Source organism: Pelophylax lessonae (assembly GCF_965119305.1).
Source record: "Pelophylax lessonae genome assembly, chromosome: 8".
In the NCBI taxonomy this organism is placed as follows: domain Eukaryota; kingdom Metazoa; phylum Chordata; class Amphibia; order Anura; family Ranidae; genus Pelophylax; species Pelophylax lessonae.
Window position 1 is genome coordinate 90,275,277 of NC_138775.1, and position 27,811 is coordinate 90,303,087.

General features: G+C 43.0%; 2 protein-coding genes across 2 annotated transcripts in view; one reads left to right on the forward strand and one right to left on the reverse strand.

Moving 5' to 3' along the window:
- The window catches only part of CSF2RB (colony stimulating factor 2 receptor subunit beta), a 101,903-nt gene that overhangs the window by 73,164 nt on the left and 928 nt on the right, over positions 1-27,811 (reverse strand). The window contains exons 2-5 of the mRNA XM_082265495.1: positions 13,090-13,171; positions 5,254-5,383; positions 3,762-3,937; positions 824-972 (exon numbers count right to left, since the gene is read on the reverse strand). Coding sequence (XP_082121621.1) covers positions 824-972; positions 3,762-3,937; positions 5,254-5,383; positions 13,090-13,159 — 525 coding nt within the window. The 5' untranslated portion in view covers positions 13,160-13,171. The remainder of the gene's footprint in view (positions 1-823; positions 973-3,761; positions 3,938-5,253; positions 5,384-13,089; positions 13,172-27,811) is intronic.
- IFT27 (intraflagellar transport 27) overlaps positions 21,893-27,811 on the forward strand; it is a 553,630-nt gene continuing 547,711 nt past the window's right edge. Inside the window, exon 1 of the mRNA XM_082265493.1 lies at positions 21,893-21,907. The gene's annotated coding sequence lies outside the window, so the exon portion shown is untranslated. The remainder of the gene's footprint in view (positions 21,908-27,811) is intronic.

Below are 27,811 nucleotides of genomic sequence, written 5' to 3' on the forward strand. Positions count from 1 at the left end.
TCTGTGCCCATTAGTGCAGCCCATCAGTGCCACATATCAGTGTCACATATCAGTGCTGCATATTACTGCTTCATCATCAGTGCCACCCCACCAGTGCCCTTCAGTGGCACCTATCAGTGTCCATCAGTGCTGCATATTAGTGCCTCCTCATTAATGACACCCCCATCAGTGCCCATCAGTGCAGCCTCATCAGTGCCCAACAGAGAAGCCTATCAGTGCCCATCAGTGCAGCCACGTCAGCGTACATCAGTGAAGGAGACAAATTACTTATTTACAAAATTGTGCTTTGAAAACTGTCACATGACATTAAAAAAAGTATTGGCAATCTGTATCAGCGAGTACTTGAAAAAAGTATCGGTAATTGTACTCGGTCTTAAAGTGGTATCTATTGGTGCAACCCTTATTTAGCATAAAAGCTAGTGTCACTTCCACATATCCCATCCAAAGTTTTATCAATTGCAGATTGTATTCACCAACGATATTCTACATTATAGTTTGTTGTTGACACTCCTAACTTGTGTAATCTGCTTCATTATCCATGTAAGACATTTTACCAAGGGTTAAAAACATTTGGATACTCTTGTGATTTGTATTTCCTCATACCCTTAAAACAATGAAAATGTAGTTTTAGCTTGCCCTGTGCTTCGTTCTACAGCACCAATCCCTTACCATTCTTATGTGTGTTATTGTTACACTATAGCTAACAGTCCTGCATTTAGTGTATCAATGAAGTGTGAAAAGCATCCCCCATAGGGAGAAAACAATGCTCAATGCCCACTCGTGCTTTGAAGAGATAGAAAAAATGCTATTCATTGTACTGTACCTCCCACGTTTCCCAATCCTTTCTACAGTACTTGACTTGGTACAGAAGGGATGCAGAAGAGTGTATGTTTTTTGGCATCTTCCAGGTAAGACTAATTTTGCCATAGTCGGACATTTGGACTTTCAGATCATTCGGCGGCAGCATCTGAACTGAAGGAATAGATTTAAAAAAAGGAACAAACAGAAAATACCAAATTATACCGCACTTTTATCTACAACTCTATGCTACAGCATTCATTATAAACCTTAACTGTGGGAAGAACTATTTCTTGCTGTCTTTTTTTTCATATAAACTCTGATTTAAAGCTAAACTTAAAGTAGAGGTCCACCTTAACACTAAAATCCCTGCATCTACAGACATCCACAATCTAATACTAACCTTTCTAGCCCTGTAAAGAAGAAATCAGTATACATACCTTTTTTTAAGCCGATCCGACCCGATCCTATGCTGAGCTGTCAACCGCGGCTTCGCTGTAAAGGGGGGTGCAAAAGACACAGCCGATAACGGAAGCCACATAGTAAGTCTATGGGTGACGTCACTTCCCATTCATTCCACAGCCGTTGTCGGCCGTTTCCTCTGCAGAGCTTCCGCCGCTGGAGACCGAATCGGAATGGCTTCAAAAAAGGTATGTATACTGATTTCTTCTTTACAGGGCTAGATAGGTTAGTGTTAGATCGTGGAGATCTATAGATGCAGAGATTTTAGTTTTAGGGTGGACTTACACTTTAAGACAAAACATTTCTATATTTAGAGAGAGCGCATTAAGATAAAAAGGCTTCAGTGTGCAGCAGTCTCCCTCAGCCCCCCTAATACTTACCTAAGCCCATCTCGATCTAGCGATGTTGCAGGAGTGCCTCGGCTGCCCGAGACTCTTCCTCCTCATTGGCTGAGACAGCAGCGTGGTGTCATTGGTTTCCGCTGCTGTCAATCAAATTCAGTGAGCCAATGTGAACAGAGAGGGTCGTGGCTCCATGTCTGAATGGACACAGGGAAATGCGGTTGGGCTTGGGTGCCCCCATAGCAAGCTGCTTCCAGTGGGGGCACTCCACAGGAGGGAGGGGCCAAGATCACTGAAGAGGGACCCACAAAGAGGAAGATCTGGGCTGCTTTGTGCAAAATCACTTCACAGGGCAGGTAAGTATCAGGGCTTTTTTTCAGCGGGAACGCGGGTGAACGCAGTTCCGGCGCCTTACAGAACTGAATGTATATATGTAATGTATGTTGCTGGGGGTCAGTTGTTGCTAGGAGGGAGGTACTGTAGAGGAAGGGGTCTATTGATGCTGGCTACTGAGGAACCTTTTGTTCCTGGAAGGGATCTATTTTCGCAGGGGGGGGGGGAGTCTATTGTTGCTGGTAGGGATCTATTTTTGCTGGGGGTGATTCTTATGTTGCAGGGGGTCAATTGTTGCTGGCAGGGATGTACTGTTGAGGGAGGGGTATTTGTTGCTGGCTGCTGGAGGGTCTATTAATGTTGGCTGTTGGGAGTCTATTGTTGCTGGGGTGGATCTATTGTCGTTGGAGTGTCCATTGTTGTTAGATCTATTTTACTGTCTTTTTTGTTATCATTAACAAATTACGTACAAAATACATAGCACCACAAAATAATACTTGGGTCTATATTCTCTAAAAGGGGTGGTATTGGGAGGTGGGTAATGGGCGGAACCAAGGAACGGTTCTTGGAGGTGGGTAAGGGGCAGAGGCAAAGGGTGACTTAAAAGAGAAGAGTTCCTGGACCTATTCTCTGAGAAAAAGAGCCCTGGTAAGTATAACACGTTTGTTATTTTTAACAAAACAAATTAGACTTTACAATCACTTTAACCCTCAAATGCTAGATACGTCTTGGTGTTCCTCTCATGAACGTGCCTTTGGCGTTTTTTTTTTTTTTTTTTCTGCCTGTAAATGCTCCTCTTCTAATATGCCTATAAAGGCCTATGTGTGCACGGACACATAGCCTTACATAGAGGTGCTTTACAGCTGAAAAAAAATTCTCAACACCTATACCTGCTGCTTTTTTAAAGCAGTTGTATACCCCGCTTGGTGATTTTTACCTACAGGTAATCCTATAATAAAGGCTTACCTGTAGGTAAAATGATCATCCCCTAAACCTGCACGGTTTAGGAGATATTCACCCTGCATGTAGCCAATTACATCAGCAGCGCATGTGCTCTGAAGGTCCGGCGTATCGTGCTGGAACTTCAGAGCCCCTTGCCGTAATAGAGGGCTCCCGCAAGCATGTGCGGGAGTGACGTCATCACGGCTCCAGCCACTCACATCGTCGGAGCCCGCAAATCCAGAAGAAAAGCTGAGAGAACATATCAGCTCCCTCAGCAGTGACCGAGCGCCGCTGCGGGGGCTTCGTTCTAAGGTAAGTATTTCAAAATGTGATAGTATTCTATGCATACCAGCACATTATGCTATTGTCTTGCAGGTTTTTTTTTTTTTTTTTCAGCGGTTTACTACCGCTTTAAGCTCTGTGTGCAAGCCTTAGTGCTAAACGGGTCCTTTTCGAAATATTCAATTCCATTTTCTATTTTGTTAGGTGCAGTTACACTTTAAAGCAGAACTCCAGCCACAGACATTTTACAAATTTACAAGGGGGAAAAGAAAAAATGTACTTCTTGTGAACTATGGTAAATGCCCAACCTGGTCCTGTACACAGAAAATGAGGCATTTTGTGATTGGACAAGGGGGAGAGGAAAAATGGGTAAATGGCAGAATCCCTTCACTGTATGAGAATCGCAGCTCTTATAGCCACCACAGGTGGAAGTGCAGTGCCGATTGTATTAACGCCAGGTAGATGATTGAATTCTTCAGTAAATTGGACGGAGCTGAGCATTTACAATACCTTGCAAGAGGTAACTTTTTTCCCCTCATGAAAAATGTCCATGGCTTGAGTTCCCCTTTAAGATAATTGTTTTTTTTTTCTATAAACTCTTACCTATAGATGCTGGTATAATGCAAGTCTGTGCAAGTACATCTGGTTCTGTTATGAAGGTGAAGTTGGTAGTTACTGAAGAGCTGAATATGTCATTAAAGCGGCAGCTTATAAGAACCTTCCCATCTTCCTGGTTCTGTTTGTCAAAAGGATCGCAATGATGTTTCGAATGATTCGAACTGGTGATAGGTTTGAAAAAAAAAAGCCACAATTTTTAGAAGACAATCATTTTTACCTATGTGATCAGTATGTACACTAGTATCACAGAGCATTATAGGTTTTTCTAAAATGAGGGAACAGCAGAAGCTGTTTACTTTCAGACTAACTGAAATTCTGTACAGAGCAGGCAGAGTTGTGAGTCACTTTTCTAATTCATGCCACTGTCTGTGTGTTTGAGTTTATCATTTTTATCATGCTCTTCAGTTCAACGCATTTTCTGAAAAGAATTTAGGGCCAGTTCACACCACAATGCACAGACATTTGTGCATTTCCATGCGGCATGATTTTGAGAGCCCATTCGTCCACTGGCCTGCCAGACACGTAGGAATGTGCAAAAAGTACGGCTGATGCGACTTTTACCCAGGGCCGCTGATAGGGGGGGGACCACCAGTCCTCCTGTAGGGGGCCTGGGCACACAGGGGGGGGGGGCCAACAGCATGTGGAATCTGTGTGGTCGGGAGGATGGGAAATTGCAGAAGGAAGCCCTGTGCGGCGCTCTGCCACAGCTGAAAGCCATTTTCTCCCTCTCCTGCCAGCTTCCAGCTGCTGCAGGGAGAGACATAGACACAGGGCATGGTTCCTGTAATTGATCCCCCTTCCTGTTCTGCCTGCTTCTGAGCCTCCCCTTCCCATGTGCCCCCCTTTCACTGTGAAGCCCCCCCCCCCCCCTCAAGCGCTGCTGGCTTCCCTGTCCTGTAAAAAAATAACAAATTGTAAAAAAAAATAATAATAAAACATTGTAATAGATCATTTAAAAAAAATTGTAAAATAAAATATTTGTAAAACTTTTTAATATTTAAGAAAAAAGAAATGTAAAAAACAAATAAAAACGGACTAATTCTAATTAATAGTGTACGGACTAATAGTGTATTTTTAGTGAAAATATTGTCTTAAAAAATTGGGGGGGGGGGGGCTGCCAAGTAGGCTGTACTGTATGGGGCCCCGTAATTTCTAACAGCAGCCCTGACTCTACCAAACCCCCAGTACCTAGTAGCAGTTTCTAGATTGTCCCTTTTAATACATCAAATCTTCACTTTTTTGAGTAAACGTCCACTTTATTGTTGCTTTCCAGACATGTTTTTTAAAAAAATACTTTAATAGGTCTTCATGTTAGCCTTCTGTAATCCCCTGCACAGCAGCATTCATAAGGGATAGGGAGGATCGACACTCCCTATGCAAATGGAGCAGAAATTCTTTTCACACTGCAGTCAGTCTATCACTATGAATATGCTTGCAGGAAGGGAGAATTTGACTATCTATTATTATGCAGAAATACCTTTCCAGATTATTCCAGTGGTAGAGTTTCATAGGAAGCATTTCTCGCACTTTCACCGTTTCTGTCCAGTGACATGTCCAGTTTTCCCTGAAGTTATTAACACACCTCAGGGAGTCTAGGGGTTCCAAGCCTGAAAAAATAAAGTTAGCACACATATTTATATTTCCTGCTATGTAGCAGTAATTCATTCCACACCACAGAACCATGTTTTACAACTCACAGGATATACAGGTCCCTCTCAAAAAATTAGCATATTGTGATAAAGTTCATTATTTTCTGTAATGTACTGATAAACATTAGACTTTTATATATTTTAGATTCATTACACACAACTGAAGTAGTGCAAGCCTTTTATTGTTTTAATATTGATGATTTTGGCATACAGTTCATGAAAAACCAAAATTCCTATCTCAAAAAATTAGCATATTTCATCCGACCAATAAAAAAAAAGTGTTTTTAATACAAAAAAAGTCAACCTTCAAATAATTATGTTCAGTTATGCACTCAATACTTGGTCGGGAATCCTTTTGCAGAAATGACTGCTTCAATGCGGCGTGGCACGGAGGCAATCAGCCTGTGGCACTGCTGAGGTGTTATGGAGGCCCAGGATGCTTCGATAGCGGCCTTGAGCTCATCCAGAGTGTTGGGTCTTGCGTCTCTCAACTTTCTCTTCACAACATCCCACAGATTCTCTATGAGGTTCTGGTCAGGAGAGTTGGCAGGCCAATTGAGCACAGTAATACCATGGTCAGTAAAACAATTACCAGTGGTTTTGGCACTGTGAGCAGGTGCCAGGTCGTGCTGAAAAATGAAATCTTCATCTCCATAAAGCTTTTCAGCAGATGGAAGCATGAAGTGCTCCAAAATCTCCTGATAGCTAGCTGCATTGACCCTGCCCTTGATAAAACACAGTGGACCAACACCAGCAGCTGACATGGCACCCCAGACCATCACTGACTGTGGGTACTTGACACTGGACTTCAGGCATTTTGGCATTTCCCTCTCCCCAGTCTTCCTCCAGACTCTGGCACCTTGATTTCCGAATGACATGCAAAATTTGCTTTCATCCGAAAAAAGTACTTTGGACCACTGAGCAACAGTCCAGTGCTGCTTCTCTGTAGCCCAGGTCAGGCGCTTCTGCCGCTGTTTCTGGTTCAAAAGTGGCTTGACCTGGGGAATGCGGCACCTGTAGCCCATTTCCTGCACACGCCTGTACACGGTGGCTCTAGATGTTTCTACTCCAGACTCAGTCCACTGCTTCCGCAGGTCCCCCAAGGTCTGGAATCGGTCCTTCTCCACAATCTTCCTCAGGGTCCGGTCCCCTCTTCTCGTTGTGCAGCGTTTTCTGCCACACTTTTTCCTTCCCACAGAGTTCCCACTGAGGTGCCTTGATACAGCACTCTGGGAACAGCCTATTCATTCAGAAATTTCTTTGTGTCTTACCCTCTTGCTTGAGGGTGTCAATGATGGCCTTCTGGACAGCAGTCAGGTCGGCAGTCTTACCCATGATTGCGGTTTTGAGTAATGAACCAGGCTGGGAGTTTTTAAAAGCCTCAGGAATCTTTTGCTGGTGTTTAGAGTTAATTAGTTGATTCAGATGATTAGGTTAATAGCTCGTTTAGAGAACCTTTTCATGATATGCTAATTTTTTGAGATAGGAATTTTGGTTTTTCATGAGCTGTATGCCAAAATCATCAATATTAAAACAATAAAAGGCTTGCACTACTTCAGTTGTGTGTAATGAATCTAAAATATATGAAAGTCTAATGTTTATCAGTACATTACAGAAAATAATGAATTTTATCACAATATGCAAATTTTTTGAGAGGGACCTGTATATATATATATATATTTATTTTTTTTTAGTAGAGGTCCTAGAGAATAAAATGGTGGATTTTGCAATTTTATTTGTCACACAGTATTTGCACAGCAGTTTTTAGAACACAATTTTTTGGGAAAAAAAATGTTTTAATGAATTTCAATGTGCACAAACACAATCTAATACCCAATTTATTTTTTAAAATATAAAAAATGGTGTTACGCCATGTAAATATATAAAGTGCCTTGCGAAAGTATTCGGCCCCCTTGAACTTTGCGACCTTTTGCCACATTTTAGGCTTCAAACATAAAGATATAAAACTGTAATTTTTTTGGTGAAGAATCAACAAGTGGGACATAATCATGAAGTGGAACGAAATTTATTAGATATTTCAAACTTGTTAACAAATAAAAAACTGAAAAATTGGGTGTGCAAAATTATTCAGCCCCTTTACTTTCAGTGCAGCAAACTCTCTCCAGAAGTTCAGTGAGGATCTCTGAATGATCCAATGTTGACCTAAATGATTAATGATGATAAATAGAATCCACCTGTGTGTAATCAAGTCTCCGTATAAATGCACCTGCACTGTGATAGTCTCAGAGGTCCGTTTAAAGCGCAGAGAGCATCATGAAGAACAAGGAACACACCAGGCAGGTCCGAGATACTGTTGTGGAGAAGTTTAAAGCCAGATTTTGATACAAAAAGATTTCCCAAGCTTTAAACATCCCAAGGAGCACTGTGCAAGCAATAATATTGAAATGGAAGGAGTATCAGACCACTGCAAATCTACGAAGACCTGGCCGTCCCTCTAAACTTTCAGCTCATATAAGGAGAAGACTGATCAGAGATGCAGCCTAGAGGCCCATGATCACTGAACTGCAGAGATCTACAGCTGAGGTGGGAGACTCTATCCATAGGACAACAATCAGTCGTATACTGCACAAATCTGGCCTTTATGGAAGAGTGGCAAGAAGAAAGCCATTTCTTAAAGATATCCATAAAAAGTGTTGATTAAAGTTTGCCACAAGCCACCTGGGAGACACACCAAACATGTGGAAGAAGGTGCTCTGGTCAGATGAAACCAAAATCAAACTTTTTGGCAACAATGCAAAACTTTATGTTTGACGTAAAAGCAACACAGCTCATCACCCTGAACACACCATCCCCACTGTCAAACATGGTGGTGGCAGCATCATGGTTTGTGCCTGCTTTTCTTCAGCAGGGACAGGGAAGATGGTTAAAATTAATGGGAAGATGGATGGAGCCAAATACAGGACCATTCTGGAAGAAAACCTGATGGAGTCTGCAAAAGACCTGAGACTGGGACAGAGATTTGTCTTCCAACAAGACAATGATCCAAAACATAAAGCAAAATCTACAATGGAATGGTTCACAAATAAACATATCCAGGTGTTAGAATGGCCAAGTCAAAGTCCAGACCTGAATCCAATCGAGAATCTGTGGAAAGAACTGAAAACTGCTGTTCACAAACGCTCTCCATCCAACCTCACTAAGCTCGAGCTGTTTTGCAAGGAGGAATGGGCAAAAATTTTAGTCTCTCAATGTGCAAAACTGATGGAGACATACCCCAAGCGACTTACAGCTGTAATCGCAGCAAAAGGTGGCGCTACAAAGTATTAACTTAAGGGGGCTGAATGATTTTGCACGCCCAATTTTTTATTTCTTAAAAAAGTTTGAAATATCCAATAAATTTCGTTCCACTTCATGATTGTGTCCCACTTGTTGTTGATTCTTCACAAAAAATTACAGTTGTATATCTTTATGTTTGAAGCCTGAAATGTGGCAAAAGGTCGCAAAGTTCAAGGGGGCCGAATACTTTCGCAAGGCACTGTATCTAACATGTAACACTTTAAAATTGCGGAATAGCGACAAACTAGGGTATTGCAGCAATACCTCTCATGTGTGGTGCTTTCGCTGTTTACCTATGTATGCATGACCAATGTATTAGTTCACCTTTGCATGTAAGCACGGGGGGGTTGGGGGCACTTTGGCTACATTCACACCTGAGCGTAGCGTTTTCGCGCGTTTTTTACCGCGATTTTACCGCGATTTTTACTGCGATTTTACCGCGATTTTACCGCGATTTACAGGCGTTTTTTGTGCAGTCGTTTTTTGATTGAATAGATACCAATGGAAAATGCCTGTAATCTGCCCAAAAAGAAGCTCATGTACTTTTTTGAGCGTTGGGCGTTTTGCTTACAGCGTCAAAACGCTCAGATGTGAACAGGGGCCATTGAAATGAATAGGATTTGTCTTGTTGGGCGTTTTGAGAGCTGATCCTAGAGCAGAAAAACTCCCCAAAAACGCCCCAAAACGCCTAGATGTGAACGGAGCCTTTAACAAAAAAAAATGTATTTTAATTTGTTTATTTTACACTGTTTCTTTTATTGCTGTCACAATGAATTTTAACATTCATTGTGACATAAAAGGTTTATGTGGCTTACAGCAGGAAGGCAGGACTCAGAAAGCCCAGGAAGAGTCTAGACACAGTTAACCCTTTCCCATCCTGGGGAGCCTGGACTAACTATATAGCTGCACATTGTAATTAATACAACACCAGCAATACATTCAATGATACCCCACAAGCACCTGCTTACAAGCTGGCTAGCTGATAAGTGTGCTGGGAAAATGTTGCACTGTTTGTTCTGTGCTAAGCCCTTCCATGTGCATTCTAAAAACTAATTATGAATTGGGATGGTGGCAATTTTTACTCAGCCAGGTTGCATACCTGAATAAGGTACCATGTTTTTTTTTTTTTTTTTTTATTCTCTAAAAAGGGCTAGCACACTATTTGAAAGATGTTAAATGTCCCTCTAAAAAATCATAAAGACCCTTTCCAGGCATGCATGCGTCCCTGGCCCAGCCTCCTGAATCATACTAGTCCACATGCCCTCAATATTGGGAGGCAAGCCCTCTCAGCCACTTTTTTTCTTTTCTTAAACAAAGTGCTGGCGGTTCCATTCATCTATACCAGACCCTTATCCTGCCCCTTTGTATGTATGAGCTGTCATCTGCTGGACCTGTCGTTCGGTAGGTTTGAAGCAACAGGACCAAACGTGTGTTAGTCGTCTGCATTGTTTTCTTTTGGTCAGTTTGTGGACATTGGGCATCATGATTGGCATGGATCTACATTGCTGGGTGACATGATTAATGGTGGATATATACCATGGTATACTTGGTTTTTATCAAAAACTGTGTTTGTTTTTCACTGTTTACATTTTTTTGTGTGAATGAGTAGGAGAACTATGTACTCTTAGTCATTCACATTAAAGGAGGAGCAAGTATCTAATATTGTTATAGGGTAGTTTCTAGATTCCAATAAGCCACCCACCCACAGATGCCTTAAACCAGGGTTTTGGGGATAAGGCCCTTTGCTCATCAGCATGCAGACAAGGTGCTACTCACTCTATGCTGAAGGCATGTGGCCTGGTATAGTTCAAGAGGGGGTACACATGCTCCCCCTTCTTTTTTTCTGGCCTGCTAGGCTGCATGCTCAGGTAAGGGTCTGTTATAGAATCTGGGTGGACCTCGTGACATTTCTTTTTAATTCTTTTGTTTGTTTGCAAGCAGTCCCCCTTAAAACTCGTACCAGCCCTTAACCTCCCTGGCTGTATGATTATGTCAGGAATTATGTACCAAAAGCGGTACAATTGTTTGATATTTATAATTTATAATATAAATAATATATATATATATATATATATATATATATATATATATATATATTATAAAATATAAATATTATATTAATAATAAATATATGATAAAATATAAAATATATTATATAATATAAATATTATAATATATATATATATATATATATATATATATATATATATATATATATATATATATAATATATATAATATGTATTAATAATATAATTTATAATTTACAATTTATAATATTTGATATTTTTCTGATACTAAGGTGATACAGTGTAATCCTCTCAGATTACATTGTATCGCCTCCTTTTTATGTGTTTGTATTGGTGCAACATTTGAATTTCCCTCCCAGTTCCGCTCCCATGCACCATTGCTGCTGCAGGGAACGGAACCAGGAAGTCATCAGACCGACGGATGGCGCGGCGGGGATCTCAGCGGCGATCACAGCAATGGGAGATCATCGTTGGATCGCCAGGAGAAGGTAAGGAACCCCGCTGCAGGCTCTACACATCTACCCCAATCGTGACTCGGGGATACCGATCCTAGCATGAAGAAAACCACCCCGAGTCACGCTCGGGATTACCGCTAAGGGAGTTAAGAGCCTGATATAAATTAGGGGAGAACTCCACATGGTTTTAGTTTAACTATTCCTGACCCTTTTCTTACATGGCTGAGGATTACCAGCCATGTATGTGAATGGGGCCAGTTATATCACTGGTTGTTAAGGACTCCGCTGTGTCTGCACCCGACAGCATCCTTAACAACCATTGACAAAAGGAAGCCATTATGTATAAAAGCAGAGGTATTATCACAATTATTCATGATGTGTGGCTCCTGTTGAATGGGCAACTGGGCTTTTGTCCAAACACCCAAACAGCCAATGTTTGGTCTGGCCCAAGGTTTGGCCTAGCCACTGCCAGCAGAAATCATTTCAATTTCAGACATTTTGAAAAAGTTTTGCTGTCAAGTTATTCCTCCATGTGGAGAGTTCAATATTGGTTCTAATATGGATCTGTGAAGTCATGGTTTTCTCCATCCAAGTTTTATCCTGTTTTCAGCCCTGATGAAGGGGGAGTGGTGTTGCTCTGAAAACATGTTGCCTATTTTTAGAAGGCCTTTTTTTTTTTTTACCAACAATTAAAATTATTTTGGACTCTTTTATATGACTTTGGTCTGACACTGCTTTCTGTCTTTCTGTACTTTGAAAAAGTCAGCTGCAATATGACTATCTCACTCCGTAAACCAGCCTTGGATGTACTATAATAAATATAGATAGAATCATAAGCTAATCTAGTAAATGGATGTCTTCTTACATCTGATCATTATCATATAGCAGCATTCATTGCAATGCAGCATACAATTATTTTAATATCCTGAGAATGTCTGTCAGCTCTTTATTTCCATGAGGGATACACGCCGTCATCTATCATTCACAACCGACAGTAATAAGTAACTGTTAAAATCTTGTCTGATAGAGAAGCACAGAAACCCGTACATAGCTATATTGCAGCAAAGGATTTCAATAAAAATGTATCATTGCACTCTTATTGGAGGCTCCCATGAATAATCAGTAACCAGTAATGCAAAGGTACATTGAGGATTTTTTAAAATTAAAAACAACTCCAGTCTAATGAAATGGCAAGAATAAAATTTAAAAGGGAGCTATAAAGGGTCGGTCAAGTGAAAAGTGATATTTTAGATACAGTATATGTGGAAACTGGTAGGATGGCATCTAGTAAATCACAGATATACTGAGGATGCCTGCCATATTTTTTAACTAAGTAATCAAAGCCATGTGATAACAATGACAGTAATGCCATGGCAATTTCATGCATTTGTTTACTATGTTTATAAACAAATTGTTAGGGTTAATTCATTTTAGGTTTAGCATTATGCTTATCGTTAGACTTACAATTAAAAATATTGCTTTTTTTGGGTAGAAGTACAGGTCTAAGATAGGTAAATGGTGCTGATATAACTCTCAGGGACCATTCAAAAGCCATTCCACCCTTAAAAACACTTTTATTTAGCCTTCCTAAATGACTCCAATGCATGTTGGCATTGGTGGAATTCTCCTGAAATGTTTCAGATTATGCCATAAAAGTGAAAACTCCAAATTTCACTTATTTCATACTCTATGTATGCATGCAGACCTGTTTAAAATACAGATATCACGGAGTTCAAAAATCAAGATTGGCAGGATTCCTGATTTCTGTGCTTCTCAGCAGATCAGATAGATCTGTGCAAATATTAAGAAAAATCAATCATTAGATAATTGTCAATTCTCTTACTTTAAACATCACTAATAACAAGGATTTGGGAACAACATACCTTGTGTTCCCTGTATGTATAGCAGGGTGAAGATTTGCATACATCTGTAGAGACTGTATGATGCCCTCATTTTCTTTACTTCCTGAAATATATCAATTGTGCAACAGTGTTATACATGCCATGTACCTCCTGGGAACACAAATTAAAAGTACAGTATATAATAAAATTGGGCTGATCTGTAAAAAAATGACAATGGCATTTTATGAGATGAACTGGTAGTAGTAGCAGGTGTTTGTAGCAGTACGTTGAGGGTTAAGCTTCGGCCACTCTTTTTGCCACCTGAAGTATAATTGTAGGTAGAACTCCATCCACAAATGAGATAAAAAATGTATAGCCTATTAAAAGATAAAAAAGCAAAGCCACCTATTGCTGCAATATTCACCTTCAATGCAGAGATTTCCTGTGCAGTACTTTTTTGCCACTAGATGTCCTCACACTGATGGCCAGCATCATTCAACCTACGTCCTCTGAGTGGAGGTCATCCTAGACCAGTGATGGCGAACCTTGGCACCCCAGTTGTTTTGGAACTACATTTCCTATAATGCTTATGCACTCTGCAGTGTAGTTGAGCATCATGGGAAATATAGTTCCAAAACATCTGGGGTGCCAAGGTTTGCCATAACTGTCCTAGACCTAGACCCACCCCAACCTGTCACTGAACAATGAAGAAGATAATAGAGACAGCTCATCTCTCTGTAGCTCTGCTCTCCCGTCATATCAGCATGTAATCGATGGTCATGCTGGCCAAGGGCACCTCCCAACACCCACCTGCAACAAGAATTGAATAGGGTAACATTCCCCCCGTATGTTGGAGGATCTCTATCAAATTGAGTATTTACATGTTTCAGGCATAAGGCTCATCTCACGAAATAAAAAAATGTCGACATGATCAGCCTTTTTATAACTTTTTACTGCAACCGGGGCAGAGTGCACAATTCTTTCCATGCAAGCCCACCACTTTAACGGTAATATTGTACAGTTCGGATTCAACTTGAACACAGAGTTAACAATCAGCACTTCCTGTCCCATACTGTAGGAGGTCCCCTTTGACGAGTGCTCCAAAAGGGCCTATATGAGGCCTACTACAATGCGTTTTGTTCCTGGACTGCAACCCTTTATAAGAGTGTTCTGTAGGCAACCTCTTCCCATCGACCTCTGCCCCAAGCTCTGCAGGGACTAACTTAGCCCCACCCACAGTATCCAACTGATTAGCTCTTAGTGCTACTTGTTCCTTTCACACTCCAGCCCTGCTGAACAGGGGCTGCAAAAGAGGCTGCTACCAGGTAAATTTTAGCAACTTACACTGCTTGCATTTAAAAAAATATATGTAATGATATACTGATTGCATAGCTGCCTTACTCTGTGCCTTTTATATTTGTCTAGAGCTCAGCTTTAAAGTGGAAGTAAAGTGATCATACTTACCTGCCCAACAATCATGTGCCGGCACCAGCATCTTCTTCTGAGTGCCAGTCTTTGGGCCTCTTTATTGGCTGGCAGGGGATGTCATGCACATGATGCCCTCAGCCTGGCACCCAGAGACTGTCCTGGCACTGTAAGCTGAGCTGTACATGCATAGGTAAGTTTACAGTGCCAGAGGAAATGGCGGGTAGGCAGGTAATATCATTAATTAAAGTCTGCCTGCTAACAGTATTTATAGCGGGACTTTAGTTCAACTTTACGTCTTCTCTGGTATAAGTAGATAGTATTTTAGAGAGAGGGTGCATGCATATTGTGCTAGAAGTGACTGTAGGTCTATGCAGGTAATACCTCATAATTACTTGAAGGCTGAATGGTCAGTTTTCTACTAGATTGTGCTAACAAAAATGCAATAGTCAAAAATGTTTGCTTTCACTACATTTACCGTACCTCTTCTTTACATGTCCTTTATTCTTCTATTTCTGCTATAAACTTCGAATACTTTGTGATTCTGATAGCAGCCTCAGCTTCCAGGGTCATCATCATGACAACAAAATCCACAAGTGACTTCCTGATTAGTGATGGATGAACATCGGCCGGGGCAGTTTGCGAACGCCAGCCTCGAATTTTCTCAAAAGTCCACGAACCGCGAGTTCGCGGCGGGCCCCATTGACTTTAATGGGAGGCGAACTTTGAAAACCTTTAGATCATATTTGCAGCCACAAAAGACGTACTAGCTGTGCACAAATAGTCCCAGCACATGGACAATGTCATAACAGAAGTATTGCAATTGAAAAAGTTGCCCTAAATGTTTTTTTTTTTTTTTACAGCAAAAAATATATATATATTTTTTTTTTCATAAATCAGCCAGAACTGACAGCAGCCGGTAAATACATTGTCTAATACATATAGGGTCCATTCACACATCTGTGACAACCACAAGATACCTGCCCCTATAGTAAAGAGACTGTAATAGACCCTAAAATGACTTTGGAGCATTTTAAATGACTTTTGTGGACATTGACAAAGCGATTTGTGTGTGACTGCAGCCGATCTCTAACTGCCCCTACAGCAACCACAGGATACCTGCCCCTATAGTAAAGAGACTGTAATAGACCCTATAACGACATTGGAGCATTTTAAATGACTTTTGTGGACATTGACAAAGCGATTTCTGTGTGACTGCAGCCGATCTCTAACTGCTCCTAAAGCAACCACAGGATACCTCTTCCTAAGCTCAAAAGATACTAGAGCTATACCGAAATACCAGCCCTGAAAAGGACTTTTGTGGATCTTCACAGCGCTACATGTGTCTAGCAAACTCTCCCTGATGAGCACAGCAGACCTCTCCCTACATTGGAAGAAAGCGGAATGTGAAATGGCCGCCAGATCGGGTCTATTTATAGGGTAGGGAGACTGTCCATGTGCTGGAATGTTTCAATTGGCTGTCCCGTTCCACCTGATGGCCCTGTCATGGGTCAAAGTTCTTCTGAATGAAAAAGAAAATGGCGGCGCGGACATATTCGCGAACATCTGCAAAAGTCCGACTTTTTGCGAATTTGCGAACAAGCAAAATTTGCCGCGAACCGACCGCGGGGGGCGAACCGCAAGGCCATATCTATTCCTGATGTTGCATTGTCATGCCATCCAACAAGCTCCCTACATAAGTGTACAAGACACCGTAATTATCGATCTTTGATTGCACAGGCAGCCACACCTCCAAGCCTGCCCCCAGCTGTAAATTGACAGTGACTCCTGTATAGAGTATTGCTGTCAATACAGCAGCCTTTGACACAGCAGCTGACACTGCCTCCATATCTCTGAGCTGCTGAAGGAGAAGGTAAGTCAGCAATCACCAAAAATAATAACATGAAAAAAGCTATTTTGGGCACATGCAAATATATATACAACCCCTTACTCTTGAGTGGATGAAAAGGAGCCCCAGGTGGTTTGGTGGAATACCATTTTAACTCTCAGGTTTAGAACTCTTGTCTTGTTGTGTGGTAAAAAAGAAAATGGGGCAAGTCACTTTATAAAATTTGAAAATGTTTATATACTGTAGCTCAATAAACTCCAATAAAGAGGACTAGGCCACAAGATACTCCATACCAGACCATATTACAGTTCCAGACATCTCTTCTAGTAAAGTAACTAGTTGGCCCTTTAGGAACAGGCAAGCAGAACTCAAGACAACTTCTTCTCTCGCTGGCATCCTCTCATGGCTATAGCCTAGGAGTGAATATCCTTGTGGAAGGTCCCCATTATATTTATTCCCTTCCCCAACATCCATCATTGGTAGTAAGTCTCCTAATGATTGGCCAGAAAGAAAATGAATATTCATCATTTGTGACTTTGTTTCTCCTTACTTTATCTATTAGAGAACCCTCCCGAACAACAGGCAGAAGCAAACTATAGTCAGAAGCCAAGGAGACCCAGCAAACACAGAAACAATAATAATGAGGGTTCAGGCTGACTACAGTCAAGCTGCAACACCAAATTTGGAATAGTGAGGCTCCAGCCTAAGAAGGAAGTTTGTTATTGGTCAAATCACCATATGAAAAAAAAAAGAAAACCAATGCAGCCACACCATTTAGGAATGGTTGAGCTGCAGAATATTTAATTGCTGTTTTGAGTTTAAGGAGCAATCGTTTGCTTAAAAACAGGGTCCCTACATACAGTATATACCAACATAGGAAAAGTGGGCCTGTTAATTAAAGGGGCTGAACAAGGAAGGGTGCGTTCCTACAGTCATGGAGAACAGAGACGTTTACATTGCTACAGTGGCAACGAGTGCTGAGGAAGTGTGCAGAGAGTGCAGAGGTGGGCATTAGTGCAGTGGAGATTGAAGTGGAGGTATTTGGGATAGGTGGCAAGGTGGTGAGAACATGGGGAGCGTGGGGGGGTCAAGAGCAGTGGTGAAATTGGGGGTTCATGTATAAGTGGTAATTGGGAAGGAGGTGGGAAGTCAGAAGTAGTAGGGAGAGTATGGGGGGGGGGGTCGTCTATAGTCACAGCGCTGGGGAGTTTTTAGGATTGGTGGTGAGAAGTTGATTGCAGGCACTGTGGTTATGAGTAGGGAGAGGGTTGGTGGTGGTGAATGGTATGGTTAAAGGCATGGTAAAGGGTGGTGCCTGTACAGGGAACTGTCGACTGTAACTCCAAATGCAGTCCCTTGCGTCAACAGAGTGGAGATGGGATTGGGGTGGAGGTTGGTGGTTTGAGCTGCCAGGCCAAATATTATAGTGGCTGTGGAAGCACAGCAGATGCCAGGGGGAAGGGAGGTGATGTGAGCTGATGGGGATAAAAATGAGAAGATCATATTCTAATGCAACACAGACTTGCCTGCCGCAGAGATCACTGGATGTGCTTCCAACTGGGTATGGCTATTGTGGATAGACATGTGAAATTAGTTTAATTCCAAATTAAATTTAGGACAAATTTTTCGTTGTTCGGAAAATTGGATTTATCCGAATTTTGAATCAGATTATTAATGAATGTAAATGAATCCTCCGAAATAATGACATGAAATTGTCTGAAATAACAAAATTCAATTTGAATTTGGAAATGAATATAAAATGATTTGCAGTTCTTAGATGTGATAAAATTCTACAGCCGCATTTGAATTGAAATTTTTTTTAATTTAAATGCTGATTTATATTTTCCGAATTCGGTCAAATTGAATTAAATTCGGTAAAATTTTGAAAATTCTAATCGAATTTGAAAATTAATAGACAAAACGAAACTGAATGAATTCTAAAAACGAATTTAACAAATTTAACTTAAACAAAATTAGTAAATTAACAAATCTAAAACAAAACAATTTCCTTTGTTCTGCCCATGTCTAGTTGTTGATGGCGCTGGTCTACATTTAACCCTTTTCCTGCCCCTAATACATTCCACAAGTTGGCAGCAGGAGGGTTGTTTTACACACACACACGCAGCTGGTAATACTGTATGTATAAATCTGACAAGCTGACTGTTGGCTGTCAGATGGAAGCACTTGAGCACCTGTACAGCTGCTTGAGTGGTCCCACACATCCCTGCAATAGTCAGTCTTTTACCTGTATGCACCTCCATTCCCATCGATGGACCCAGGAACTGCATGGCAGGTGCCACTGGATAAAGGAAAGAGACATCCCCTACTACAACCTACTAAGAACCCGGAAACTGCATTTAAAACCCGACTTCCAAGCACAGCTATTACTTTTCCTGGAAGGGGAAGAAGTTGATGGAGTGTGATCTGTACTCCGTTAGCTCCAATAGATTGCAGGTGAGATACCAGGGGTACAAAAGACCCCCAATGTCTCAATAAAGATAACTCTTTACAAAAAATTATCATACAGGGGGCTTTTTGCAGGCAAGGCGGTCCAGGAGCCAGCACAATTTTAGACAGCTTTTGCATTTGGGCATATCAAGAACCTAAAACCCCTGGCAGTTTGCAGAAAATAGATAAAAACAGGGGGCGCACTGGCCTAGTGCATTATCCAACATATATTTTATTTTATTCATTTTCAATAAATCTAACTACTCAAAAGTGTAGGTAGTAAACTCGCTCATCAGGCCACTGTGTAACGCTCCTGCGCTTCTTATATGGTGTGGATTTTCAGCTGCAGAAATAGTTTCACGTCAGTAGTCATGTAAGAGATATGCTGAGATACCATTCCCAACCTCAATGACTCATCATGTGTGGAAGGTCTTATTTCAGCCAGTAAATACACACAATTAGCAAGCTGGTTCCTAGAATGACTTTATGTATGTGGTAACACAATGATGAAGGTTGAGGGATAGGTTGAGTGGAGGTGATAGGTGATAGACACTTGAAGGTGAGACAGTAGCAGATGGATGCAGGAAGGTTTAGCAATGTTGTATGATAGCAGATGATAGAATAGCAGGTGGACATACAAAAGAGATCAACCCAGTGCAGAAAAGTAGCAGTAGTCTCAAGAGCTAGCAATCTAGTTTATGCAGATGTAATAAACAGTCTTTACTATGCAGAGCTAGATAGTGTAAGCTTAGTATACGTTTATAGAGAATTCCCCTGCGGGGTACTTAGCACTATTAGCGATACAGCCGAAGGGTGGTTCAGGAGAGGCGGATGATCCAGTAGTGGGATAAAGGGATCAGCGCAGCGAGGTTCCGTCAGCGAAGTAAGCTTGCAAGCATGGAAGCTTCAAGCAAGGTTAGCATCCAAGTAAGGGTGTTTGAACGAACACATGTGAGTGAGAACCGACGCCTTAAATAGCCATCTAGTCCGGCGCTGAGTGATGACAGCTCCAGTCTTAAAGGTGTATGCGCACCTTTCCAAAAGTAAATGGTAGGGCGCATACACTTGTGGAAAGTGTAATTTAGGGTACCAAAGGTACCGGAACATTACACACTGCAAGTGGCTACAATTCTCCAACTTTGCCAAAGCCTCTAGCTCAAGGAGGACCTCAAGAGGGTCCTTGCGGTATGACGCGTTTCGAAGTAACCTTCTTCTTCATCAGAGCCAAATAACATCTGATCATACAGCCTATATACACCCACCTTTAATACAATTGCTGACCCTCTCACAACATGAGAGTCAAAGATTCCTCCCTGTTTGAAAAGGGGGAGGGGTACTTCTTTTTGTATAGAGCCATGTTCTTAAATGGTCCCAAAATGTAAGCATGTCACAGCAGAGAAGTCCCTAGGGTCAGGGTTGGTATGGATGTTCCCCATAGACTTCTGTTATTACCTGCAGGTTTTGGTGCACTTTCAGGAAAGTGCACTACACCTGCAGGATATAATAGAAGTCTATGGCTAACCCGCTGCACCCGCAGTGCGAGTAAACCGCTGGGCATCAGTGTGAAAGCAGCCTTAAGCCCCTTTCACAGGATTGGTCTGATTAGGTCCGCTTGTCCATTTTTCACCATGACCCAATCGGACCCTCCATTCATCTCTATAAAGTGGCAGATGTACACAGATTGGGTCCATTTGCACCCGCCTACTTCACATTCGATCACTAAAAAAAAACAGAAGGGGATCTGTCCCCTTCCGTCTGGGTGGATTGGATTGGAGGGCCCATAGAATAGAGTGGGCTGTGTCCGGGTCCGCTCTGCATATGCAGAGCGGACCTGGACCTGTAATCGGCCCGCTCCGTTCATTTTGGCCCAAGACCGACAACCAAGTCGATTAAGTGGCCCTCGCTCTTCAAAAAGGTTGGGCATCCCTGCTGTATGCGATCCCCATTTCTTTGCCACAGGTTTTTTCAATTGCTTGTGCCGGGCTTTTGTGACCTTTGTGTGGCATGGAAAATGACTGAGACTGGCATATGACATATTGCAAATGCATAATTTGGATTGCAGGGTGGGCCTTCCAGATATAACATCTTACTATAAGGCTATGGAATTAGTACGGATCTTAAATTGGCACCACGATTTCCCAACTAAAGTCTGGGTCCCACTGGAGAAAACAAAGGCAGGTAGGAATTTAGCAGGGGCCCCTGGCTCTCGGCAACGGATAAAGGACTTTCAGACTGGACATCCCCACTTACATGGAATACAATTACTGTATGGCATAGACTGAACGCTACTGGCAAGTTTGTTTCTAGGACATCCCCCTTGGTGCCTTTAGGGGGTTTTGCTTGGTTTTGGTTTTCTCTGGGGGAGGATGTTTGGTTTTCCTGCTCCAGGGGAGTCGACGGGGACACATCCTGCACTAAATTTGCCCTGGGAGGTAAACTTTTGCCCCTTGGAAATCTGCAGTCCACGTTCGGGGCATATCCGATGGCTCCGTTCGACAATTGCTTTGTGGATTTTCTCTGTAAACTCATGCCCAAGCTAGGATCATAAACCTCCATCAAATTATACAAGACTAGTGTCAGTCCCTATTTGCTAAATGCAAAATCCTTAACATCAGGTGATTGGAAAAAAGCCATCTGTCCTACCGTGGCAAATTGGAAGAGGGTGGTGAACACTATTTTGGAGGCAGGACCTTGGGTGCATACAGTTAGAAATCAACAAAAGAAATGTATTTGATGAAAGGATGGGTTGGATGTATTACTCTGCCAAAATACAGGATGACTAGTTATCCTTTGTTGGCATCAAGTGACCCTGTTTTCAGTATGCACCTGTACACACTTAACCAACATCTTCTATGTACCTCCTCCCCCAGACTCCACTTGTAGGTTTTTGGTTTGTCTTGTTTTTTTCTATTATTTTACTATTTTTTTCTGAGTCATATTGTATTACTGGCTGTAATAATAATGATCCTAGTTTTTGGTGACATCTTTAAAGTGGATGTAAACCCTCTCCTATACCCTCCCTACATAAGTTTTACTGTATCTGCTGTCTTTCCCGTACTACATTTTTTAGAAAGTGCACATCGTGTTACAAATCTTTCTTCCTCATTCAGCAGTGGGTGTGGAATCTGGGCATACACTGTGTGAGAGCTGATTGAAGGAAAGACACCCCCCTCCACATAGGCAAAGGAACACAGAAACTTGCAGAGCTGCAGTCTGAATAGACCAGCTCTCTGCTAATCTATCTCTAAGTTCCTTCCCTGACACAAATTTTCAGCTGCTATTTCTTGTGTGTCGGAGAACGTTGATAACAAAGAAAAAGAGCAGCAGAAAGACACGTCACTCAGAGCTTTGGAGAGAGATAAATAAACACTACAGATAAATGTCCCCAGGTCAGATTTCATGAATGGGGTTTACAACCACTTTATATGTATATTTTATGTGAACTACTCTGAGATATATTGTGTTTGACCAATCACCTCTTATCAAGCATTTATTAATTTCAGATTGTACACTTCTGTAAATCTTCAGGGATTATACTCTTACTCTTTTTTTTTCCTGTATTGCCAAAATCTTAATAAACATCTGATTATAAAAAAATAAGTTTAACAATCACTTTAATTCAATGACATGTATTCACTATGCCCTGTGAGTAGGAACTGCCATACCGCCTAACTGTCTCTAATTTGCCGGGATCGTCCCGGAAAATGGTCCATGTCCAGGGGTCCCAGTTAATCAGGGCTGAGTCTCGGAATGCCCGCGGCAGGGTGGGGTGGCAGGGTGGACAGTGCAGAGAGTGAAGTGCACTGAACCCTGCCCATCCTCCTTCCTGTATTTTCCTGTACATAGAGGAGGAGGCAGAGAGTAGCACACCACTCTGCCACAATGTGGCTTGTCTGAGGTCTGTGATTTTAACTACTATACTAACTTGCAAAGGAGGGAAGCATGGGAAGAGGGGTAGATGGAGCTGGGGTGGGCATTTGGGGTGGATGAATTTGAGGGGGGGTGAATGGAGCTTGGGTGGGCAGGGGACTCCTGCCCCCTGCATTCTGTACATTACACACTCCTGCCCCCTGAGCTCTGACATTACACACTCCTGCCCCCTGCATTCTGTACATTACACACTCCTGCCCCCTGCATTTTGTACAATGCACACTCCTGCCCCCTGCATTCTGTACATTGCACACTCCTGCCCCATGCACTCTGTAAGTCACACACTCCTGTCCCCTGCATTATGTAAATTACACACTCCTGTCCCCTGTATTCTATACAATACATACTCCTTCCTCCTGCATGCTGTACATTACATACACCTTTCCCCTGGATTCTATACATTACATAATCCTGCCCCCTGCCTTCTGTACATTACATACTCCTGCCCCCTGCCTTCTGTACATTTCATACTCCCGCCCCCTGCATTCTGTATATTGAATACCCCTGCCTGCTGCATTCTGTACATTACACACTCCTGCAAACTGAATTCTGTACATTACACCCTCCCGCCCCCTGCACTCTGTACATTACACACTCCTGCCCCCCCTGCATTCTGTACATTACACACTCCTATCCCCTGCATTCTGTACATTGCACACTCCTGTCCCCTGCATTCTGTACATTGCACACTCCTGCCCCCTGCACTCTGTACGTTACACACTCCTGCCCCGTGCACTCTGTACATTACACACTCCTGTCCCCTGCATTCTGTACATTACAAACTCCTGCCTGCTGCATTCTGAACATTACACACTCCTGCCCCCTGCATTCTGTACATTACACACTCCTGCCCCCTGCATTCTGTACATTACACCCTCCTGCCCCCTGCACTCTGTACATTACACACTCCTGCCCCCCTGCATTCTGTACATTACACACTCCTGTCCCCTGCATTCTGTACATTGCACACTCCTGCCCCCTGCATTCTGTACATTGCACACTCCTGCCCCCTGCACTCTGTACGTTACACACTCCTGCCCCCTGCACTCTGTACATTACACAGTCCTGTCCCCTGCATTCTGTACATTACAAACTCCTGTCTCCTGCATTCTGTACATTACATACTCCAGCCCCCTGCATTCTGTACATTACATGTTCCTGACCCCTGCATTCTGTTCATTACACACTCCTGTCCCCTGCATTCTGTACATTACATACTCCTGCCCCTGCATTCTGTACATTACATACTCCTGCCCCCTGCATTCTGTACATTACGTACTCATGTCCCCTGCATTCTGTACATTACACACTCCTGTCTCCTGCATTCTGTACATTCAATATTCCTACACTATATACACTATATTGTACTATATTATACTTCTCACCAAAGTCTTCATTGTCTCAACAGGTACTGGTTGCTATGCAGTCCCTCACTATTTTAATGAAGTTCTACTTTAAGGTAGGCTCAGACAAAGTGATCAAAGCATATTTTATCTTTACAAGGAAGCCTGGGTTTTGTTTAACCACATCCCTTAAGCCCCTCCCTCTGCTACGCGATTGGCCACGCCTACATTTTACAGCGGCCTGTCACACATGCTGCAGGTCTTTTCCCTCTTTTAGTGTCCCTCATTCCGAAATTCAAATTGTGGGAGGTATGGGTACTGCTGTGTCACACATTTCACAGAGCCTGCCTTCTGAGCTACAGAGGTTCTGAAATAAGTTTGGGAGGCGGAGTCAGTACAGGAATCAATGCCTACAGGCAGCAAGGTACCATGGGATATGTAGTCTTTAGAAATTGAAAGTAAACAACAGAGGAGATGCTGCAAAGCATGCAGGGAATACAGGAAGTTGTGGAAAGAGATGGCCAGCAGTCAGGCAGATCTTACAACATGAAAGAAGATTTTGAGCTAGTACAAAAACGCTATTATGAGTGAATTTTATCCAGCATTTGTCTGGCAATATATTAGCTTATAGTGTGCACTGAGTCTTAAAGTAAGCCTGTATTGGATTGGCAATAATACCTATTGTTTGTATTTTTATTACAATCTGGATGTTTTAAAATGAAAGTTTATGCTCCTTTACAGCCCAAATCCAGGAATATCAAAAATGTACCCCTTTAGTGAGCCCCACACACACACACACCAGGGGTGTAACTACAGGGGTTGCAGGTGTTGCAATTTCAACCGGGCCCCATGCTCCAAGGGGCCTGTGTGGCTCCCCTGTACATCTGGATGGGGGGGGGCAGCATGTAGAGAAATCACTGTAGCTGCAGGAAAATTAAGGAGATTGGTTCCTCTGTATGCTGCCCCTGCCGCTCCTCCTATCCAGTTTACTTGTGTTCTGCTGTCTCTGGGCCCCAGTGTGCTCTACGGGTCCCCCCCCCCCCCCACTGTGCTCCCTCCCTCCCTCCTGCCAGCTGCTGCAGGGGATGTGTCACAATAGAGAACCTGGAAGGGGTCGGTAAATATATGCAGCAAGGTTTCCAGGCCCGTGGCCTGATGTGGGTCTGCCATTAGTACCGGTAGTCTCTCCAGCCCATGTGAACTGTGACCCTGGGTTTGATAACTGAAGCAGCGACAACTCCGGCATCTTTGTTGTGGTTTTTATTTGATTTAATGGGGATAGGAGAAGGGAATGAGTGGGATACTCCTTGAAGCTTCAACTAATTACACATGGGACTTTACTCCTGAAAATGCCCGGTGCTCACTAACGTTGAGAATACTTTGTAGAACACAGAAGTGCTGAATCCTCGACTTTTAATCCAGAAGACTCAGGACTGAGAACTGTAGAACTCCTGACACTGTTGTGCTGTATAAATCACTGAATACTGTCCCCCGCTTTGGCCAGCTTGAGGTAGCATGAAGTAGAACTCTGTATAGCTGTACGTGCAACTGACACACTCTATACAATTCAGGACCCAGCTGCAGGTGCCCCCCCTTTGGCTTTAACTCTTCAGGGTCCACTGACTATGTACCCCCTTTTGTAACTTCAGGGTCCTCAACCTGGGTACCCCCTTTGCAGCTAGCTGACACTGGATCCCAGAACCTCTTCCGGGGTGGTCCCCTCTAACTTCAGGCAGACCCCCAGGGGCAATCCTCAGTACTCACAACCTGTGTAGGCTTTCCTGGGACTGGACCCCTCTCTCTCTCCGCAGGCTCTCGGCACACCAGATCCCCTCAGCTCAACTCAGTACTCCCTGGACACTCAGGAGACACCCCGAGACATCCACCTTCCTCAGACAGGAGGAGAGACAGCCGCACTCTCCTTCCTGGGACGCTGCTCCCGCCAAAGACACCATGCAACGCACTTTCCCCCCAAACTTATACCCACTCCCAGAATCCTTTGCAGCATAATCTGCCTTCGGGGGTAGTTACAAGCTGGGATGCATCCCCTTATTGGGTTTCCCACACTGCCCTATGAGAAGCCTCTCATAGGAGCCAGGGGGGATACTTCTCCCCTCAGCAGGCACATCTGGAAGCCCTGACACCCTAGCTAAATAAATCACAGCCCTGCTGTTAGGCAGACAAGGTCCACTATACATTTACTTTACCTAGCACCTACCTGTAGGGTGCTACATATGTAATTTACCAGCTCCTTCATTTTCTGAATGAACAGAGTCATAGTCAGTGACATTGTAAAAAAATAAAATAAAATTCTTAAAAAAAAAAAATACAAATAAAATACCAAAAAATAAAAACCACTGACACCAGTGGGTGAACTTCCAGGATTGCAAAGGTCACACTTGCGACCGGACCCTGGCATTCCACCACTGTGGGGAGGCCCCAAGATGGCAGGAGGGGGGCCCACTGCAGAACTTGTGAAAAGGTCCCACTGTGAGACCATAATAAAGGGCCCCGCAACGAGAGTAAAGGGCCCCAGTATCAGTGGGAAGAGCCCTAGGCCTGAAGGGAAGGGCCAGGGGTCCGGGGGGCCCTTCATGGTTTCTTGCACCAGGGCCCTGAAGGTTCTAGTTACGCCTCTGACACACACACACATTGTAAGGGTTTTTTTTTTTTTTTTATCCAAGAAAATTTTTATTGATAAGCGTTAGGGAAAAAAAAAAAGTACAAACAGGGAAAAAAACAAACAGGGTTGCTTAGCATTATAACAATACAGCAAGCAATGCTTCACCAAGTAAGATAAAACAGCTCAGAACATTGTTATGGGTATAAATAGGTTTACGTTGTCTCTCACACCTAAAAACCACAGTTAACCATGTCGACACCCTAATTCACTCTAGGCACATAGTATACTCGGATGTAGGCAGTAACAGCAGTACAATGCAGAGCGCCAGTGCTCATCCCACCGGGCACTGCAGCACTCTTGTCAGGACCAGTTCCTGCGGGGATAACCCAGGCACATCCATTCATGGGGACCATAACTTATCAAATTTAGAGAGTCGGCCCCTGTGTTGATAAATATAAGGAGCATCCTTCCCATATGTGTCACCCATGGTTTCGCCGAGGGGGCAGTCGCCAATTTCCAGCCCAGGAGAATCACCCTCCTGGTCTGAAAGAGTGCCCTTGAGAGGGCTAACCTAGTCCCCTCCTCAGGTACCACATCCTCGAGTATACCTAGCAGACAGTGTATAGGGCTAAGGGGGACAATAACCAAGAAAACAGTATTCAGCGTGGAAACAACTTCAGTCCAGTAGCTGTGCAGCTTGGGACACCACACTATAAGGGTTAAATGCTACATATGTCTAGCAAGGTACAATGCTGCCTGTATTACTTACCTGTCTCTTTGCCCCAGCCATCTCCGGGGTGCACCTCCTCTGCTTGAAGCTCTGGTCTGTGGGCAAAGACTCTGCATCATCATGTACAATACAGAGAAATGACCCCGTACTGTAAATTAAGGAGGCTGTAGTGCGATCACAGTCAGTTTCAGCCTACAGAGCAGAAGTGGGGAACCAGGCCCAGTGCTGGAGGAACCCTGCAGAGGTGAAGAAGTATTTCTTCTTAATCCCCTACCCCTAGACATAATGAGCATTTAACCCTTGCAGTTCGGGGAAGGGGGGCCCACTGCAAGAGGGTTTTTTTTTGTATATATACCAAGAGTTGGCCTTCAAGCTTCAACGTGCGCCAAGTATTCCCCACTATAAAAAAGACTCAT